This window comes from Convolutriloba macropyga, chromosome 1, assembly GCF_964194025.1.
Source record: "Convolutriloba macropyga chromosome 1, txConMacr16.3, whole genome shotgun sequence".
Classification (NCBI taxonomy): domain Eukaryota; kingdom Metazoa; phylum Xenacoelomorpha; order Acoela; family Convolutidae; genus Convolutriloba; species Convolutriloba macropyga.
Window position 1 is genome coordinate 1,797,675 of NC_134468.1, and position 20,994 is coordinate 1,818,668.

At 34.3% G+C, this 20,994-nt stretch overlaps 2 protein-coding genes across 2 annotated transcripts in view; both read left to right on the forward strand.

The window, feature by feature from the left end:
- Positions 1-5,119: 5,119 nt before the first annotated feature.
- LOC142344369 (uncharacterized) lies at positions 5,120-10,072 on the forward strand. Its single transcript, XM_075395965.1, has 3 exons — positions 5,120-5,387; positions 8,298-8,419; positions 9,868-10,072. Exons 1-3 carry the CDS (start codon positions 5,175-5,177, stop codon positions 10,070-10,072), a joined length of 540 nt encoding a protein of 179 aa, XP_075252080.1. The 5' UTR covers positions 5,120-5,174.
- Positions 10,073-11,961: 1,889 nt separating this feature from the next.
- LOC142344375 (uncharacterized) overlaps positions 11,962-20,994 on the forward strand; it is a 13,431-nt gene continuing 4,398 nt past the window's right edge. The window contains exons 1-3 of the mRNA XM_075395977.1: positions 11,962-11,994; positions 12,580-12,739; positions 17,764-17,980. Of these exons, the coding sequence (XP_075252092.1) occupies positions 11,962-11,994; positions 12,580-12,739; positions 17,764-17,980 (410 nt within the window). The remainder of the gene's footprint in view (positions 11,995-12,579; positions 12,740-17,763; positions 17,981-20,994) is intronic.

The following is a 20,994-nucleotide window of genomic DNA, read 5'->3' on the forward strand; positions in this document are numbered from 1 at the left end:
CCTAGTCGACATTACACCCCTATCTTCTAAGAACTTGTATCTAGACGCCTACTCTGTAAGATAATGAGTCTAAACGCCTATCTTGTAAGGTCTTGTATCTACATGCCTATCCTGTAAGATCTTGCATCTAAATGCCTATCTTGAAAAAGTCTTTTTCTACACGCCTGTCTTGTGAGGTCTTGAGTCTACACGCCTATCTTGTAAGAGTCTTGTGTCTACACTCCTATCTTTTAAGATCTTGCATCTACACTCCTATCTTGTAAGATCTTGCATCTACACGCCTATATTGTAAAATCGTGTATCTGCAGGCCTCTCTTGTAAGATCTTGCATCTACATGCCTATCTTAAAAGAGTCTTGCACCTACACGCCTATCTTGTAAAGGACTTTTTATCTACACGCCTATTTTGTAAGATCTTGAATCTACACCTCTATCTTATAATATGTTGAATCTGCAGGCCTCTCTTGTAAGATCTTGCATCTACATGCAGTCTTGAAAGAGTCTTGTATCCATAGGCTTATCTTGTAAGACATCTAGAAAGATGTCACAGGAAAAGCGTGTTTGAGCCCTCTTGTAAAACTTGACTATCTTGCAAGATCTTACAAGATAGGCGTATAAGGCCTACTTGTTTTTGCCCACGGTTGTTATCGCCGTCTCTAAAATTCTTCAAAAACTAGGCTTCAACTCAGATTTTCATAATTATTCAATGGCAATAACAACGCTGTTGTAATGTTAACTATCATGAGTTATAGATAGCACTGAAGTAGCATAAATCCCAAGTTCTTAGCAGTGTTTCTTCAGGATGTTTACTGTTAAAGTCGTCCCTGCAGACTAAATACACAAAAACCATTTATTTGTCAATGGTGCGACCCTGGTTGATTCGTGAACGCTAAAAATTTCTTTACAAAATGTAAGGATTGCGTTGAAAGCGGTGGAAAGGTGAAAGAATTACAATTTTTAGCCTTTCATATTATGTGTTTTGTTCTGTCTTATTTTATTTTGTTTTGAAGACAGAATTTTGAGCCAGTTTTTCTACCTAGTGCTCTGCTCAATTCTCCTGTAGTTATTTTAAGTCCACCACTGCCGGTCCCAGGCCCGAAGTGAAAAAAAAACAGATCACACTGGAAAATCTCAAAATGGGTTTTTAACTTGACTATGAGACATCTTCGACAAATATTTGTCAATAAAATGTGGTCATTTCTGAGAAGAAGAATGTCTGGAGGCTGCATTGACGTTGACAAAAACCAGTCTGAGTGCTGGTTAGGGTAAGAAAAATAGAAAAAGTATAAAAACGCTCTGGCGAAAAAATGTTTAAGATATATGGCCCAAAGACGCGTTAAAACAACAAGCGTTCGTTTGGGAGCTGAATTTAATGAAGCTGACCTTCAATTGGCGGAAATTTGTCGAATAATGCTAAGAATTGCGGTGAATAGAGTTAGAAAAAAATTTCAGCGCAAAGCTTCGGTTTCTTTTAGCGATTAATGTGGTGAAAGCGCGCGAATTTTTGTAGAATTTGCGTTGAATTTAGCGGTTAATTTCTGTAAGCTTCGAATCTTAGCGCTGAATTTTTTCACCGAAATTACCACAAAAATTCGACACTAAATTTACCGCAAATCTGACAAAATCTCAACGCTTTCGCTGCATTCATCGCCAAAATGATGCGGGCGCTTTGCGGTGAAATATTTTTTTACTGCTATTCACCACTATCCTCACATTATTCTTTCGCCAAAATCTCAACCCGGGGACTAACTGTCTTAATAAAATCTTATAATCGGACAAACCGAGAGATCATTAGCGGTAAAGACTCATTCATTTGATTTAAAAAAAATGCAAAATTGTTGTCTAAACCAGAACTGATTTCAAACATGCAATTTATTTAATTCATTTCGTTTTCTCAAGTAATTTTTATAAAAGAATATTTTAAAACGCCATATTTTTGAGAAATTTTTTTCAAAATCTATTTAATATTTTTGCGCAATCTGTTTTAATCATTTCCTTTTCTGAAGTTTTTTCAAACGATTATCATCCTAAAACGCCATATTTTTGCAAGGTACAATTATATTGCAAGAGCTGAAATCAAATGGCTCATAAATATAATGTTCGATCCATCATTAAAATTACACGAGCAAAGAGTTAGTGCTACTCGTTTACGAAATTCAAGCAACAGTGTCAAATAGTTCAGCTGAATCACAAAATGAGTAAGCGTGATAGGAACAGAGCCTAAGAAACTCAGTTACGGTTAATGGAATTTCCAAAAAATCTCCACTGCTGAAATTCCTCCACTGCAGTATAAGTCGTGCTTATCATTGTGACGTCTCCTATTCAAATGTGTTTTGAGCAAAATTACCTGAATCTGCAGAAGTCACCTCAAACTAATGACAGTAATTGTAATTATCAGAATTAAACGCAACCCCATTCGTGGTTTACGGTTCAATTCCTATATTTACGATTAATCAAAGATTAAATAATACACGTAAGAACAAGTAATTTCACTCGTTTTATTTTAGCTTCAAAGATTTAGCTTTAACGATTTTTTTCATATCGTTAAAACAAAAATGAAACTGAATCTGTGAAGCTAAAATAAAACGAGTGAAAATAAGTGTTCTTACGTGTGTCATTTAATCTTTGATTAATCGTAAATATAGGAATTGAACGGTAAACCACAAATGTGGTTGCGTTCAGTTCTTATTCTTACTTTTACTTATGGCGTAAAATCTGCGACTACTGCAAGATTATCTATAAAGACGAGAGTTTTTCAGTAGCTTGAATCACGGCCACGTAATCTATATTTTGAAATGTGAGCAAGTAACAAGTGTCTTGTTTTTTGAAAGCTATTACAATCTAACAAGAGATATCAGCAAAATTTTGACTCACTCCAGGCGAATGGGAAAAAATGAGTTGGTCTATGGATAAAAAATAATCTTTACCTTAAAGGCCACCCGATCTTGGATTGCAGTGACATGAAATATCACAGCGATCCCACCGATCAATGGAACAAGTTTCATCAATTGAAAACACATCACAGCCATCAGAAACGCACATTGATTGCCGCAACATTGTAATAATTGACGTTCAAAAAAGGGGTTCTTTTTCTGCATCCGTTTGAAACACGAATTTCTTGATCTTCTTATGACATCTAAGTGTGTGCCTAAAAAATTCATATTTTATATTTTTTTAGGCTTCATTGCAATATTGATACAGTTCGACAGGAAAGGATCTGATCATCTGAAAAAATTCCCCAAAAGCTCATCACGTGTTCTTAAAATTTTGTTTCTCGATTCCGTTAAGTTATGTTGGTTTTCATACTTTCAATTTAAGTGGATGAATAGTAATTATCCGCGATTTATGTTTTTAGCAAATTTTTAGTGAAATTAAATTTTCATTAGCTCAGATTTTTCTCGGTTCTACTCGTGTCAAATAAGGCTGGTGAAGATGTCTTGTATGCTCCATATGAAAGAGGAAAACTGAAACTTTAAGATTTAGTTTTGCACGATTACTATACTTTTGGCAAACTGTGGAACACAGATATATCGTGATAAAAAAGAATCGTTGATAGAAAAGAATCGTTGATAGAAAAAGCTTGACAATATAAACTGAAATCATTGAGGAGCAGATGATGCAAAGGACTGATAAAGACACTAAAACCTTTTTAATTTTCTCAACCCTTTTGCAAATTATTAAATTTGAGATTTCAAGTTTAGCAAGTGTGAGTAAATTGATCAAAGACAGTTCATGATCTCCGGCTATCAGAGAGAACGCTTGTTTACTAACAATAATAGTGAAAAAGTGCCCAGATGCATCTCTAACGACCGAGTTAATTCCCTCATATTGTTAAATAAGGATATATTTAGAAACTCATTGTATTGCAATTTCTGTAAAGGTTGAATCACAATTGAGTCTTTGAAAAGTTTTTAAACTAAGAATGTCTTGTAAATTTTTATCTGTTTTAGATTCTTTGATAACATAAGAAAAGTTATCTTACCATTTGGCAATTCATTTTGTTTTCAAAACTTACGTCTGGGTCTTAACTGTCGCGTAGTTTCATTTAGGTCTTTTTGCTGCTGGTTTCACATGGATAATGGTCCTATAGAAAATTTGTACTGCGTACAGAAAAAGGTTTGTACTGTGTATTTCATCCTCTCAAAAATTTTAGAGCGAAACAGTGTTCCTCAATTAAAGCTTAAATCATTGAACAGGAGCTGATTTTCGTGTAGTAATTGGTTATTCAATCTTATTTAAAAGTGTTATTTAGTTTTTACAACTTTGTCTTGCAATTTACTGGTTTATCTTCTTTGAATGTCTTGGAAATAGTGATGGAAAAATCTTGCCTACACATGTTTTTACACATCCTGATATTTTTTGACAAGTGCCCGCGGTCAGATCTTGCAGAGATTAACCTTGTCTCAGCATGTTTCATATCAAGTTTCATCCAATTTCGGTTCACTGCACTGCAATGACGAAATTACTAAACAGTGTAATAGGAATGGGCTTTTAGTTGCACAGTTCTGCAAGCGGTTCTCATTTTTTCACTGCAGATTTAATAGGTTATTTAGGAATAATTTGATACAAACAATAATCTTGGCTGTAACAAAATACAAAAAAAAACATTCATGTTTGACCTCAAGAGCAAAAAAATAATTATTCAATGTTTTTTTTTGGTTCAGAAATGCTTATGTCCCATTTTTTTCCTCCGTGTATAATCTTTTTCTGGACGTATTTCGTACAAAAATTGTCTGAAAAATTCAATCTATTTTGCAAATATACTTATATGCAACAACGATTCACAAAACACACCTTCATTGCCACAATCTAGCACCGTATATAATTAAGCCAAAACTTGCCTTTCGTTTAACACTTTTTATTCAATTATCAATTAATTGCAATTCATGATGCGGGCTGGCTTATAAACTAATCTGTACGCTAGCTCTGAAAATCATTTCATACTCATAACCTCTCAATTATTTTTTTCAATTAACAGTCACTTTTTCATTAATATCTGCAGATATGATACGCCGCGAATTTGTCTTTCTGTCCTTTGAGTAAAATTAACTCCCATAAAACCATATGAGCCATCAGCGACCATTGAGAAAAAATAATTTTTTAAACTAAATTATCGTATCGTGGCCTTGTGTTTACAAATTGAATCAAATAGAAATTCAACTCAAAAGAAAAGAAATGGCCGGCAATGCTAACGTCAACGCCGGTTACAGTCCTGAAAACAATATGCCAGAAGAAGAAAGATCCACCAGAAATGGCAAAACTGGATCATCGTCAAGAGAAAAAGAGATGACGCATTCAGCGGTGGAAGTCGATGTGCCGAGGTCTGCAAGCGGTCCATTGTTCACACCGAGTAAAAATAGCATAGCAAACGATCACATTTCGTTAAATGTAAGAGACGACCACTTACTTAATGCTGCTTAATCGCTTAATACTGATCAAGACTTGAAATCTTATCCAAAAATTCATTAAAAAAAGGTCTGTTTTGACCAATAATATTAGGGAAAAATTCTCAAAACCATGACATTATTTTAACTGGTACAAACATTGTGTCAGTTTTTCAATGGAAATGCGTTTATTTATACCTATTTATACGTTTATTTATACGTATATTTTTAAGGAGCCTTCTAAGCTATTGCTATGGTCGTTGACTTACATCACCATTGCTGGAATTTTCTTCATTTCCTCATAGCTTTTCTTCTTAGATTTACTCTTAAAACAGGAAACTATTAATTTCGAATTTTCCATTAATTTTGTTTAACTTTTTAGCTCAATTTTGTTCCATCCAAAAACAAAATATTTCGGTGTTAGGAATTTTATAGCAGTCTGACTTTTATTGTTAAGTAAACCATCGTTTTTTTTGTGAAAGATTCAAAGGTTGCAACGCTCTTGAATCGCTGAATGGTTCCCTGAAAAGACCCCTTCAGTGTTTTCTTTTCTTGGGGAAAAATTGAGTTGTTAGAGGGTTTCGATTGTTTTCATATTTGCAATATATCATTTGCATGTATATTTATATATATATATATATATATATATATATATATATATATATATGCAAGTGATATATTGCAAATAAGAAAACAATCGAAACCCTCTAACGACTCAATTTTATATATATATATAATTTATATATATATATATATATATATATATATAATAAAGAAAATGATATTTTGAAATCGTTATCAATAAAAACCCTCAAAATCTTTATATCATGCAGGAGGCCAGTTATAGTCTTTATTTGATAGGTGGTCTAAGCAAACAAAACCACTCTCAAATTGTACCAGTACGGGATTCCAACCAGCATCTCTTACTTGCAAGTCTAGTATGCTAACCATTACACCAACTGTTCTTAAGCTAATGAACTTGGTCATCTCTTATAACCCATTCTCATGTTCCTTCTTATTCCTCAAGGCGCGTTTTCTCTAGCCAAGTGTACGCTGATTAGGAAGAGCTTTGTCAAGCTATGTCAAGCTTATCTTATGTACAATTTACATTAGGTTGTTTTTTCTCAACCTTCTTTCATTAACAAATTTTTTTTATAATATCGTGAGCTCAATAACTAATTCTGCGTACAATTGTAAAAAGGAGGTCAACTTCAAGGTGAATGAAATATTTATGGAAAGTTTTGTCATTTATTAAAGTGAGCTGAAACAAGCCAATTGAAACCAATTATGAAAATCGATTTGTAATTGAAAAGAAATTAGGCAACAATTTCAATTAAATAGTGAATTTTTAATGTACGCCTAAATCTGGAGAAAGTATTTAAGCGCAAAATTTTATCTTTATTTTTAGCAAAAGTTGATATCAGATTAGTTTCCTCGTAAAACCATCACAGGTTCACTTAAGTTAAATTGGTCCTCTTCTAACATTGCACCAAGAACCAAAAATTTAATGCGTAACGATTCGTAATAAGATAATATAGCTCTAATATAGACGCTATTAGACAAATTGTTTTAATAATGGAACAAAATATTTTAAATTATGGCAGAAAGCGCTTGGTGTGGCTCCATTATCTGTAAATTGAACAGTTAAATTGAGTATTGGAAATTGAAATATGACAAAATTTAGTTTTTCATTCTGACTCATTACATTTGTTTACAACATAATCTAATCATTGCAAAGGTTGTATGTTTTGTTGATAAACGATTCATCCAACAAATCATAGTGTGGCTATATAGCTCTCAGGTGTTACGAAATCTTTATTTTTTTGGTCCGAACACTGTTCAATCGAAGTTTCAACCATTTTAAATCATTTGACTATAGGCTATATGGCTTGAAAATTTTGAAATTGTAACCGCTGAATTGCGCCATCTGTTAGAGGACAATCTGGTAGTAGACAATTTCTTTCGGTCGTGTTGTTTAGATCTCCTGGAGAAACTAAGGAAGAACTTTGACAATTATCTTATATTAGGAATCAACAGTAACTACACCGTGTGACTATGAAGCTAAACTGTTTGAAAAACTGAAAAAAAAATGAGATGCAAATAGGATCAACACTTCTCTGGCGTAATTGATTGCTTTTATTGAAAAATTGATTGCAAAATTTTGAAAAAAATTAGCTATGAATTGAACTGAGGAAAAGCTGAAAATCAGCTAAAGCCCACTCTATTCTTCCAACTTGCTCTAAAATGATGCCACAATTGTACTGACACTATTTTTGCTTGGTTATTCATCTGCATTTCCCTGACGTCTTTTAATATTTTTTATCTCTTTTTCAGTAGTTTTCACTCTAGAAACTGCTTTCATGATTTTTAGGAATGCAAAATTTTACAAGAATCGTGCAAGAAGTTTAAATTACTAGCCATAGCTATGAACAGCCACGGCCTTTTAAGGTTTTGTGGTAGGATTTTTTTTGCAAGATTGTTGCAAGATTTGTGCAAGTTTTGGATCATCTTGCAAGAATCTTGCAAGAATTGAATCCGCCTATCACTAGGCTTCAACAAACCTTAAAATTAAATTAAAATTTCTAGATCATTTTTAAACAATCCAAAACATTTCTTAAGTAATTAAAAGTATTCATGATACATATTTGGTGAAACTTGAGAAGAATTCCGATTACGTGATAATTCATTAAAAATGCACTATCTCCTCTGATTTATTCTCACGACTTTTTTGAGCCATTAAAAAATCATTGAGAAGTTTCTCACTGTTGGGCCACCAATTGTAATAACAAAAATTTTTGTTTTAACTTGCACGCTTTTAAAAAGTATGAATGCATGGAAATAAAGACGCGTGTGAACATGATCACGCAACTAGAAAAAACCTTTATTAATTCTATTTCTTTTTAAACGAAAACAGGAAACGGGCATTTGGGAGCCGTTCGAAGACATGGGAACCGAACTTCCTTTCACAGCTTTGGTTCAGCCACCCAAATTGTTCTATAAAATCAGGTGGAACATTCTCAGGATATTCCATACAAGGTTAGTTCTTCACTGAGTTACTTCGTTGAAGTTGACTCCATACAGTCTGCCAGTCCGTTAAAAAGACTTAAAACCATATTTTATAAAGCTCCGCTCTGTAAAATACATTTGCATTCTGAATATCAAACCATTTGTTATTTGCGTTTTTGAAGTTTTTGAGTTTCAAAACAATGTTTTGCTTCAATTGGATTCTGATGGCAAAACAACATTCCAAATGCATTGGCACCGAGAACGACTCAACCATAATTCAGCTTGCACGCAAAAACAGTGACAACAAGTAATAGAATCTTGTGTCACGATACGTGATTGGCATTAGAACGAACGCACAATCCCACACACACACAAACACACACACGCTGAGGTACCCCAAAATTTTCCAATGAAGTTAAGATATTGCTTGTGGTGACATAATGTAATAAATTTTGTTTAACTGTGTAAATTAAATTTTCAAAAAACATTGAAGAAAAATCATCTACAATTTCAAAACATTGAAGAAAAATAAACTACGTTGAACTAAATCATAAAACTCTGCTACCAATTTTTACGATTAACATACCAATTTCATCGATTCAGCATTTTCCACCCAAAACTGTTGATTTTCCTCTTAATTAGCAACTAGTACAAAGAAGGAAATTTTTGAAATTAATCACCAATTTGGCTTTTTTTTTCATTTCAGTCAACTTGACACTATCTTAGTTATTCAGAAAGAGTTACCTATAGTGTGGAAACTGGTGACTTGGGTAGTGGAAATTAAAGAAAGATTGTCCCGAATTTTCACGCTACCCCCAAAAGCACGCTTTGTGAAAATTGGGTGCACATATATCTAAATTTCAATCAAATTTGAACTCAATTAGCCTAGTGTAACTCAATTCTACACATGTTTACAACTCTGATCTTAAAACATGTGTCGTTAAAATGACCAACAAAATTGAATTTTTCAAAAACATTGAAGAAGACAAATGTACACATTGAAGAAAAAATAAAAAAAAACTGAATTGTTAAAAATGCAATTAAGTTACATGTTCAAAGCAATTCATTTATAATATAAGCTCACCGCATTCCATACAAAATGTATTCTCAATATTAAGCTAATTCCGGGTAATGTCAGGAATATATTTAGCAGCTGAAAAGTTCAAATGTTTATCAGACTGAGCTTCTCTGGTTGGTCGAAATTGATAGTCAAGGCATGAAGTACGTGCAATATCTTGATTGTGGTAGGTCAAAGTACTCGTCGGCACATGCCCAATATATGACTAACTGCCCCTAATTTTATGTCGACCAAAAATAGGGTCATTCCTATTGTAACCTTCCAGCTTAGTGGTCAAATAACGCATACCACGATAGATGAGGCTATAAATTCGTGCGTGTGTGTGTGTGTGTGTGTGTGGGGGGGGGGGGGGTAAAATTAGAAAGACGTCAAAACTGTGTTAATTTTAGCTGCCCTTTAGGGTGTTCTTCTTCTGGCAATTCAGTGTGACTTTGGGCGAATTGATCCTGTTGCCCGGAATCATTCTGGCGTTTTCTTTATGGGAAGGTCTGAAATGCTGCAACTATGGGGCGACAGGAAACATTGCATCATGGGCTATTTTTTTCACCTTTCTCTTCAGTTCAAAGGCACAAACAAATTTTGTTAACTGTCGCAAAACTGAATAAAAATTTAGAGTTCTTGCAAATATAATTCATCCACATAGTAATTAAGTACATTTTTTTATAAGTACTGGCTGGCATGAGTCTATGCGTGACGCAGAATGGTACAATATTCTTTACTAAGGCATAAACCCTTTATCTATTATTTATATCATCTATATCATCTATATCATTTATATCAGTATGTTGTAAAACCACAAGAGAGGTACTCCAAGGAGAGTACAAAAACAAAATAATTGCATCAGATCTTGGTAATTTATTGGGGGGGGGGGGAGTAGAGTCGTCAAAATGCTGTTTCAATTAAATTTTCAGAACGTTTAAGAAGGTTGGTTTCTTTGTCCTAGGAGAGGGAAAACTAGGAGCGGATTTGTATAATTGCAAAAAGTCGCTCATTTTCATAAGCTCTCTTATTGGTGAAATTCCGAAATGAAGCAAAACTAAATTTGAAAATCGAAAAAGTTAATTTAGTAGATAATTGATCATATAAAAATTCTTTTGAATAAATGAAAGAAATTGCTTCCATACAATCAGAATGTAACGCAGTCGAACATACTGATTTCTAAATGAATCAAATTTTTGCCACGTAAGTGACCTACCTAGCTCGGTAAAACCAAGCTCGGTTATATTCTTATTGCAATTCATAAAAACTTGAATTGTATTGGGGTGCTTTCTTTATTTTACGACTCGAAGAGGAATTATGGTGATCTTTTTTTAAATCGTTGACTTCTATATTAGAGGGTATGTTTTAGCAAAAGTCAAATGCCACACGTGAAAAAAAGTGCTTAAGCCAATCAGCTGAACAAAGGTTAAAATCAGAGAGAAAATTTGGAGTGGTTTTCGTTTAAGCATTTTCCTGAGAGAGCGAGAAATGAAGATGTAAAAAAATTCCACTGAGCGAGCAAAGTTTCTTCATCACGTGCGGCTTTTCGAAAAAGTTCTTCCAGTTTCAATTTAAATTTATCGGATAACGTCGTTTGTCTTCATTATTTAAATGGGGTATTACGTAGCTTAGAAGCTTTTTGAACATCCGACCAAATATTAAAGTTTAAGGCGCAACTTTGAGCTATTTTTGCCATTTTGCCTTGTTAGACGCCTTTGTGGCAATTTTTGTAATCTAATTTCATTTTTTTTATTATCTTGAGAACTTTTTTGTTGAAAATAGTTATTTAGTGGTTCAGGTGGTCTTTTGATTCATTAGATTTCAATTTTGTATTGTGTTTGTTGAGAAAAATTGGGTAAATAAATCAACTTTTTGCCAACTTTTGTCTCTTTTTAAAGTTTTTTTATGCCTATTTCTTCTGAATTAGGCTTTTCGCTATATACCTAGCGCTATTCTTCACTATATACCTAGAGCTATTCTATAATTATTGCTGCTAAGTTTTGACAGTTCAAGGTTTTATATATGTCATTTTTGCTGAAAAAAAATGTATAAGTTTGTCATTTCTTACCGTTTTCGTTTTTTTGCATTTTTATTGTTGTTTAGCCTTTCACCGACTGAAGTTGTATAGTGCCTTGATTGAACAGACGAATTTAATAAGGATTTCCAAGAACAACCATCGAAAGTTAACATTTTAACTTTTTTGGAGTTTTTTAAACAAGTTTGAAACAAGTGTTTTCGTTTTCTTCCCTTTTCCTCGGTTTCCCGTATTTAGCGCTTCTCTTGTTTTTTTAAATCAAAGGGTTGGCAGTTATTGAATAAAATTTTTTTTGTGTTAGGAGTTGTTCTGGCAATTGTGGTTTTCAGTGGCCCAGCTTGATGAAACTTTATCAAATGTTTTTCCAGATATTTTTTGGCAGTTATCTTGTTATCTTTCCTTTTATTATTAGAAAATGAGACTAGTAGATTTAATTATAGGCTCATTTATTCCCTGAGTCATTGGTTGGGGCCTAAAAGAATGTGTACTTCCAGTCAGTTCCGGAGTCTTCAGGCTACGTTTTCTTAAGATGTGTTCTCACATTTTTGTGATTCTTGAAGTCAAATTGAAGAGATGATTTTGATCACGCCACAACAAGAAGTGGCGCGAAAAAGGCTTTCATTTCAATTTTAAAATGGAGTGAGAAAAGGCGTTTGCACAAAATTCGCTTCATCGGTAGTGATTTTTCGTTCACATGCGGCGTGTTTTTTCGATTTTTTATATGATTATTTTCTAAATGGTTTTCTCAATCCATTTATAGTCCATTCTGGGCCATTTTTTTCTTTTTAGTGAATGAAAATTTGTTGAATTGTGTCAGGACTTGTCCTGCTATTTTTATTAATATTAAAACTGTAAGTTCACTATACGTTAATAACAAATTGTTTTGTGTTGTCTTATCATTTGTTTTTAAAAATATAAATTATGAAACCATTTTAAAAGGAGTAATAAATGAGAGTTGCAAAGTGATCGCTTCCAGAATGCAAAAATCCCTTATCAAGCGTCCTCATTATAAAAGTGAAAGGCTTTATTTCCTTATTCGGTTAAATCGGTTTAATTACTATAAGAGCATGCGACTGTTAACAACAACTGTGATGAAAGAACTCCATTGTAACATTTTTGAGCGGTATCACGTACGAGCGCCTTCTTCTGCTCCACCAGCTGGTTGCTCTGATTGTAGTTGTGACGTCACTTATTCACGGACTGACAGCAGAGGGCGGGCACCACCATGATGAAGGGTACGAAGAGGAAGAGGAAGAAGGTTAATATTTTCAGCAATTAATGCATGTAGATTGTTGTTCTCTCCTGATGATAACAAACAAACCAAACCATAATTGCTATCAAACTTTGCTATTAAAATCCATCGGCTAGCTTGAAGTAAGTAAATTCTGTGTTTTGTTCCGAGGTTGAGGTGCGATCCTGAATTGACCTCTGATCAGACTGAAGTGCGCTCGGAGTGGGCTCAAAGTTGTCTCTGACCAGACCTTGCCAGGCGGAAATGACCTTCTGGTCAGACCGAAATCAGACCATTGTCCAGACGATTGTGCGCACAAAATTACTTCTGATCAGACTATTGTGCGCTCGAAAGTATCTCATGAACAGAATATTGCGCTCGAAAAAAATGCGCTCGAAATGGTCTCTGATCAGACTCAATTGCTCTCGAAATCTTCACTGATCAGACTAATGTGCGCTTGAATCCGTCTCTGATCAGACCAACCCAGATGGAAATGGCCTCTGCTCAGACTGAAGCAACCTCTGATCAGACTTTTGTGCTCTCGCACCAAATTCCAGACCCTGTAATTTTGATCTTGAAACACACCGTGTGCGTTGGACTTGTGTCTGATCAGAGGTCGCTTACGTCTGGCCTCTCAAACCTGGGTTTTGATGTCAACTACGCGTAAAATATGACGCTGGAATATTTCATCTCTATTTTTCAGACCAAAATTTTGAATTCCGCAATTGGTTCAAAAATTATATTAAAAAATAATAACAACAGACTATATAAAAATAAACAAAAAAATGAAGCTGGGTAAAAAAATAATGACTTAAGAAGTATACCCATCGTCTGTGCAATCATTGCATATATGAAGCAACTATTAGAAAACGACCCGAAAAGTACGGTCAGGAAATTTGGCAGACAAAAACATCAAGCAGAAATCAGACAATCGCCTGGTCTACATTAGACTCCTTTGGGCAGTGCAAATTTTCTCGGCTCTATTCTGTTCCAACCCACCCCCCCCGGGTCGAGATTTGGTCGAAAAAAATGCAAGAATTTCGGTGAAAAGCGGTAAAAAATATAATTTTCACAGCAAAGCGCCCGCATCTTTTTGCGATGAATGCGGTGAATTTTTAGCGGGTTTGGGTTTTTAGCGGTGAAATTTTTTTCACCGCATTCACCGGATTTCATAAAAAAAAAACTGCTGTACACGGGTTCGAAACTCTCATCTCCTGCATGTCAACAACGTATTATTCCACTGCGCAATCTCTCACTTACTTAATTTATATTTCTTGTGAATTTAAATCAGATTCAATAAACGTTATGAAAAAGAAATGCATTGAAATTTTGTAAGATTTGCGGTTTTTAGCGGTGAATTTTTTTTTCATCGCTTAAGCGGTGAAAATAAAAAATTCGCCGCTGAAAACCGCAAATCTTAGGAAAATTCACAGCAAAAAAGATACAGTAATTTTTCGTGGTGAATTTTTGTAAGATTTGCGATTCTTAGTGTTCAATTAACTTTTTTCATCGCTTTCAACGCTAAAATTGCAATTCTTACATCTTTTCACCGCAATCAACGCAAAACTTACATTTTTTAGCGATTTTTAGCATTGACACCTCGACCCCCAATCTTAGTGAGCACTTAGTGAGCATAAATCTTTTATGACACCCAGGCGCACGTGCTAATCTGAGGTTCCTTGTTTATTTTGATATTTGCATTATGCTAAGACAAAAGCACAAGACAAACGTTATGAGAATCAGTTCCACTCACAAGGAAATGCTCTTCATCCTTGTGTTAGTGTAGTACACTAACACAAGGGTGAAGAGCATTTTCTTCGTGAGTGGAACTGATTCTCATAACGTTTGTCTTGTGCTTTTGTATAAGCATAATGCAAATATCAAAATAAACAAGGAACCTCAGATTAACCCTCAAATAAAGTATGTAAATCCGCGCAATATAGAACTTAGGCAACTCAGATGTAATAAAAAACAATTTTTTGTTCAGAAAACATTTAATATCTCTAGCTGTCTATAATGCTAAGTCATTGACAAATACAGAAACTAGGAATCATATTGATTAAAGGTCAAGAATATTAATTTATTAAGAAGCGCCAAAAGCTAAAACGCTCGAAGTTTCTTTACACATAGCCAGAAATCAACCTCTATGAACTTTCGAACTCACTTTGTACACGCAATTTGCGTTCTTTAACGAAGGTTACGCTAAAGCACAGAATACAGAAGTCACTTACAAATTTTGGTAAATGTCTCAAATCTCGATAAAAAACCAGAAGTTCCCAGTAACATCAAGCAGAGTAATGTGATATGCCGAGACATTTAGAATTAGACTTAAAGTTAGCAGTTCACTATATACCTAGTGTTCCTCCTAGAGAACTCTGATGTTGAGTGATAAACAATTGGAGCAAAATTAAATTTAATACTGATTCTAACTTTGTTCTGACGCAATCACTATTTTATTGACCACTTCAATTAGACGCCAGACGAAAAATTCCCTAATCCAGAGCAACTTGATTCTAACACCCACTGACCTCAAACTAATGAACCCAATCTGATTCAAGCAATCATCTCTCTCATGATGGACTTCAAAATATTGTTCGCCATGCCATCTTTACATGCCAATCAGCAAAAATATTTCTGGCTATTCAAAATTTCCTATTTATTTTTCACAAAGATAAATACTATAAAAAACAGCTCGAGTTCTTAGAACTTCAACTCTCGACGTCAATAAATATTGAAATTCTTTTATTTGAACCGTGCTTGAGAAAATGACAATTGTGACCAGGCCAACGGAAGACCGATAACTCCTGAATTTGGCGAATAGTGAATCCGGTACTGCGTGGATTTTGTTTTTTGTCGCGACATTTGGCAAAGCGAAGAAAAAGGGCAAGAACAAAATGAAGGTACGCTCCAGGAGCTAAGACAAAAGCGAGTCTCTTTCTTGTGTGGTCAAATTAAGCTTAGCCTGGGGAAAACAACTTCCTCTTGGCCACAAGCAGAACATCGGTGAAGATTCCAATTCGACTGGAGTTTAGATATGACTGGATTGAAGTTAAGAAATTAGCTACTATAGACACGGTATGATGTTGGATAGAAGCCTTTCCTGCGGAAAAAAGTATATCAAAAAACGATAAAAGCGTGCCTAACTCAAATCTTTGTCACGCTTGTGATGCCAATAATGCAAGTTTCTGATATCGCTCCCGAGTTTATTATCGATAACCTAAAACAGTCATGTGAATCACAGGGTAACAAAACGATACAATCACCTATCTGTCATCCAACAGTTAAAAGAATTGCTGAGACAGCAGTTCAGACAGTGTAACGGGCCGTTAAAGCCTTGAGATCAAACTTGAAATTGTCATTTAGTGCTTTTCTACGAAAGTCTTTAATGACACGCCAAAAGACTTCAAAGAGTGGGGAATACAATCCTGTGGAACTATTGCTGCCACAGAAAATGAATTTCCCAGTGATCACTGACGTAGATTTTTGTGAACCAAATCCTTCAAAGCTACTATCTTTTCACCAAAAGTTTTAATGACAACTACTTTTTTGATCCACAAAAAAGTGAAGGTCTCATTCAATCAGCCGGAGCAGTTGAAGAGGACAGTGCTCTTTATTGACAATCACATTGAATAGCTGGAGCACAGTGTTGCTGATCAGCAATCTAATGACTAAAAACTGAGAGCAGAGAACAACATTGACGTGGCATCTCCTAATACCGATGGATAAGCTTCATTTGAAAAAGAATAACCTTGAGGGTCCACGAAAATATCAGACAGACATAAGAAGCAACTAAAATCATCTGGGCTAGCGATCCCTCAAACTTGTTTTAAAAAAGAAGAAGAATTTGATACGTCAAAAAGTTTGGAACTTATTTTTGAAATTAGAAACGTTTACATATACAACACTTTTTTCGTGACGAATTCTGATTTTTTAGTCAATCAATAATGGCTTTAAATCTAAACTGAATCCTTACTCTAGCTTTCTTCGGATCACTATATTTTTGACAAATCACTCAGATGTCATATGTAAAATGAAATCAGATGTCAGAGTTTCTCAAAAAAGCTAATCAACCAGATGTCAGTGTTTCTCACACACTGCAACTCAGTTCTTGCACTCGGTGACCTGAGACTGATAAACTCAATCTAACTAATGCCATTATGATTCTCATGATGAAATTAGAACTAACTTCCGCCAGGGCGGGACTCAAAATGTTCACATGCCATTCTGTTAAAATGTTTCTAGCTATTCCAAAATTTCTTCTGGTTTTCGACACAGATAAGTACTATACATACTAGCTCAAATTTTTATACTTTCAATTCCAGATTTACCTCAATGTCCAACTTTGTGAATACTTTGACCCGTGTTAAAGACCACGATAAAAGTCACTAAACGTACAGCATTAGGCTTTTCAAAACTTTCGCATTATAATCCAAATGCCGGCAAAATGGAGGAAGTCCTGTATCCTTGCTTAAAACACGAAAAAAGCACTTTTAAAATGACGAAAGTTCGTGGAATTCAACTACGGGCTAAGTGTATAGACGGTTCTGTAATTTTAACTTCTGGCACTGCAAACTTTCTGCTTTTTAAAGTGTGGACAGAAGTTTTTTTAACAAAAAAACCCGATGATCGTTGAATGAGCCTTGTCAAATTAACAAATTAATAAATAGTATTTACTACTGCTACAAAATTGTTCGAATCAATTACAAAGTTTGCGTTTTTCTACCAGTTCTACCAGTTTATAGTTCTTCATTCGACGATTGATGTCATTGCGAACAATTGGCTAATTTATAAACAGATTTAATGTCTTATGAACTCTTTTGGATCTATTCTGTTTCGCACCCACCCCCCCCCCCCCCCCCCCCGTGCTTTTTATGACCCCCAGTTACAAATTATATGTTGTTATATAGCACGTTACTATGCAAGAAAATAGCACGTGGTGCGCTTGGGGGTAATAAAAAATTTATGCTCAATAAGCGGGGGGGGGGACAAAGCAGAATAGATCCACCCTTTTTATGGTCTTGTAACATTTTCAATGAAATTTCTGTTTTCAGAAGGTGGGTCGTTTAAAGTAATATCTGGCTGGATCTTCTTTGGACTGATGGCTAGTATGATGGTGTTTGCCTTCTACTACATCCGGAAATACTTCTATGAAGCATTCTTCCGAATCCACGTGCTTCTCGCTCTGGCCGGTTTTGTGTTTGCCATCTTACACGGAGCTCCCATCGCGTACTACGGAGCAGTGTTATGGTTTATTGACATTCTCGTCAGGTAAGCTAATACTCCCTAGTCGAGACCTGGAATTTATGAAAAGACCTATTAATTCCAGGTAGTGGGGGTAAATATTGAATTAAACAAGAAGGCTCGGTAATGTGCGTTTGCAAATTAAGTTCCGACCCCGATCATCTACATTTTTCACTTAATTGTCTACCAAATGACGAAGAGATAAAAAAATTAACATATCAACAGATATTTCAACATACTACTAAAACAATAAAACAATCAATTCTAGAGGGCCTATGAGACCTGTGGCTACCATAAAATGACTACCAGAAAAGACGGCAATAAAAATCAAATAGTAACAAATATTAATTACGACCAAAAGTCCTTGTCCAATTTTTGAAAACCACTAATAACCAAATCAAAATGACATCAGATAAAATTTATACTCAGAAGATTAGCTGGAAATTTTTGGAACAAAAAATGGGACTTTTGCTCAATGCGACTTGGCAACAAGTCAACTAGAAATGAGCAAAAGGGGCAAAGTTTATTAAAACATAGTTTTTTTTAAACAAAAATTAAATTCTAACTGATTAGAAACATTACGCATCAAATGAAATCATTGAGAGAGTCTTTTATACCTCAATAGAGAGCGACTGAGGCCCTCCGTTTTCCAGGATATGTCATACGACTACAAAAAGAACGGCAAATACCGGCAAAAACTAAAAATTTGCACGAAAACGATGTCACCCCAATCAATTAAAATTTAAGCTGATCACTAAAAACAATAAAAACCTTCGTTTGCAATTTTTAAAGGTCACAACATTTGTAAATCAAATGACGCCCATTATTGTGATACTGTGAAAAGAAAACAAAAACCTACAAAAAAGGAGCAAATATGCAAAAATCACGCTGATTGGTTCTATGAAAATTGGCTGTTCCAAGAAAAAAGACCATTTGAGGAAAAAAACCGTTATGAAGAGCAAATTGTATTTCATTAGACAAAAAATGTGGATCGTATATATAGATGCTTAGCTACAATTTAACGGAAATAAAATTGGCAGATCTCAAAAATCTATCTCTTTTTTTATTAAAACCAAAGTTTTCGAAATTCATAGCCAACAAAAGCTTTCGACTAAAAGTGTAGACAGTTTGTCTTGCAACTACTCGGAAAAGTGATTACAACTGTCAAAAGTGAGACTTAATCATAGGACTATAAAATAACATTAAATACAAGCTGAATTAATAAGTTTCACAAATAACTTTACGAAACCACAGTTTTGAATCTAATAAATTTATAAGGTAATAACACCGAGAAAGTAACGTCTTCATTTGCGTCTCTTTCGACCATCATAACCTCTTTTTGTAAAAAGATCATCAATTTGACAACAAAAAGAACCACAAAAACTGAAATTAGAAAAGTATCTAACCTTCACAAAATTTTTCTGAAACAAATTGTCAAAGCCCTGAAGACATCATTTAAAACATTTAAACAACAGAAAAGTTATTCTTTGATTCAACAAAACATTAAAAAGGGCTCTAAATAATGAGGCTAATTTACGAAAATGATACAACATTGTAAAATACGAAAAAAAACGCAAACCAGAAAAAAAGTTATAAGTTGAAGAATACTATTACTCTTTTTTTAGAAATTCAATTCGAAAGTCATATCAACCATTAGCTATTTACCCATATCAGTTATTAAGTTCACTTGTTTATCTTTTATTGGCCACTCAGACCTTTAATTACACAATATTTATCATATGACAACAAAAATTAACATCAAAAAAGGGCAAAAAAAATTCTACCAATTTCTGCAAGAGAACGGTTTCGCAGCCCTTCAAACCATATGATACGAAAAACAAAAATATGTTCAGTTTCAAATGTTGCAAAGCTTTATCCAGTTAGATTGTTAGATAATGTTACAATTTACAAAAGAAACAAAGACAACAGCAGAAATGGGAAATTATGCACAAAAATCTTAAAACAAATACATTCAATAACATAAGAGATATTGGGTAACAACCGAATGAATAGAAAAGGTTCACTTGCACCTCTTGAGAAAAAATTGAGATCTTTGATTGGTTAAACTTAAAAATCAGACTGCCAAAAGAATAACAATTAAAGGCAAAAGACAAGATTGCAGTTAAGTTTTAATAAAACTTTTCCTCAAAGCCATAAAAACCTTTGGTTCTCTGAAAACAAACTGTATCTACATTGGGCCTCAAATTTACGTAGCTGTCATTAACGAAGCCGTGAATAAAAAAATGGTCAGTAATTAACATTGAAAAAACAAAAGCAAAATATTTTGAAAAAGGCAGTATCAAAATAAAAACCAAAAAGTCTCTGACTCTAAGAATCCTTGATATTGTCGAACCTCTCCCTGACTTTATCGCGCGCCCAGCAAACCAACCAAGTGTCCCAAGTGTTTGCGAATGAGACCAACTGATGCGTGGACTTCTTCAAATACTAAAAAAAGAACGATGCATTTTGTATAATTATCGAGTTAACGGCAAGAAAACGGCAAAGTTTAAATTCCAGAAGACTTTCAGACGGCGCCTAATTAAAATTAGCGCTCTTTTTGAGAGTAGGGAGTCTGTTTTAAGGTTTCTAGGTCACTAAGTCTGGCAAACTTTAACAAAGTGGACCAAAAAACCATATTTTGTGCCATTTTTGATGAAAAAAGTTTGAATTTTGAAAATTTTATCAAAAATTTTAGCCCAAAAATAATTTTCAATCAAACAATTCAGTCAAAACTGACTGAACAAAAAAACCCATTTGAGTATATAGTTTCTCCCTCCCCACTAAAGTGGGGGTCGGAACAATTACACGTTCGAGGACCCTCGTTAAAGTCTATGTTAATTCTTTTCATAGGTCCAACCAAATATTCTTTTCATAAAAACCTCCATCTGGAATTAACTAAAAGAGTGGAAGCACAGACGAATTATAATACTATTATCAATTTCTTTCTCCTGGTATTATATTTCTTTCCATAAATTCCACACTAAAATCGTCAAAACGTAAACAAAACTAAGGTGTACGCAAGATACGATCAATTCTATTTA

Excerpts from the sequence above, each read along its gene's own strand:
- LOC142344369 (XM_075395965.1), top strand. The coding sequence starts at position 5,175 with ATGGCCGGCAATGCTAACGTCAACGCCGGTTACAGTCCTGAAAACAAT. Across the intron at positions 5,388-8,297 it reads ACGATCACATTTCGTTAAAT|GAAACGGGCATTTGGGAGCC; the intron begins GTAAGAGACGAC and ends AAACGAAAACAG. Across the intron at positions 8,420-9,867 it reads CTCAGGATATTCCATACAAG|GGTGTTCTTCTTCTGGCAAT; the intron begins GTTAGTTCTTCA and ends GCTGCCCTTTAG.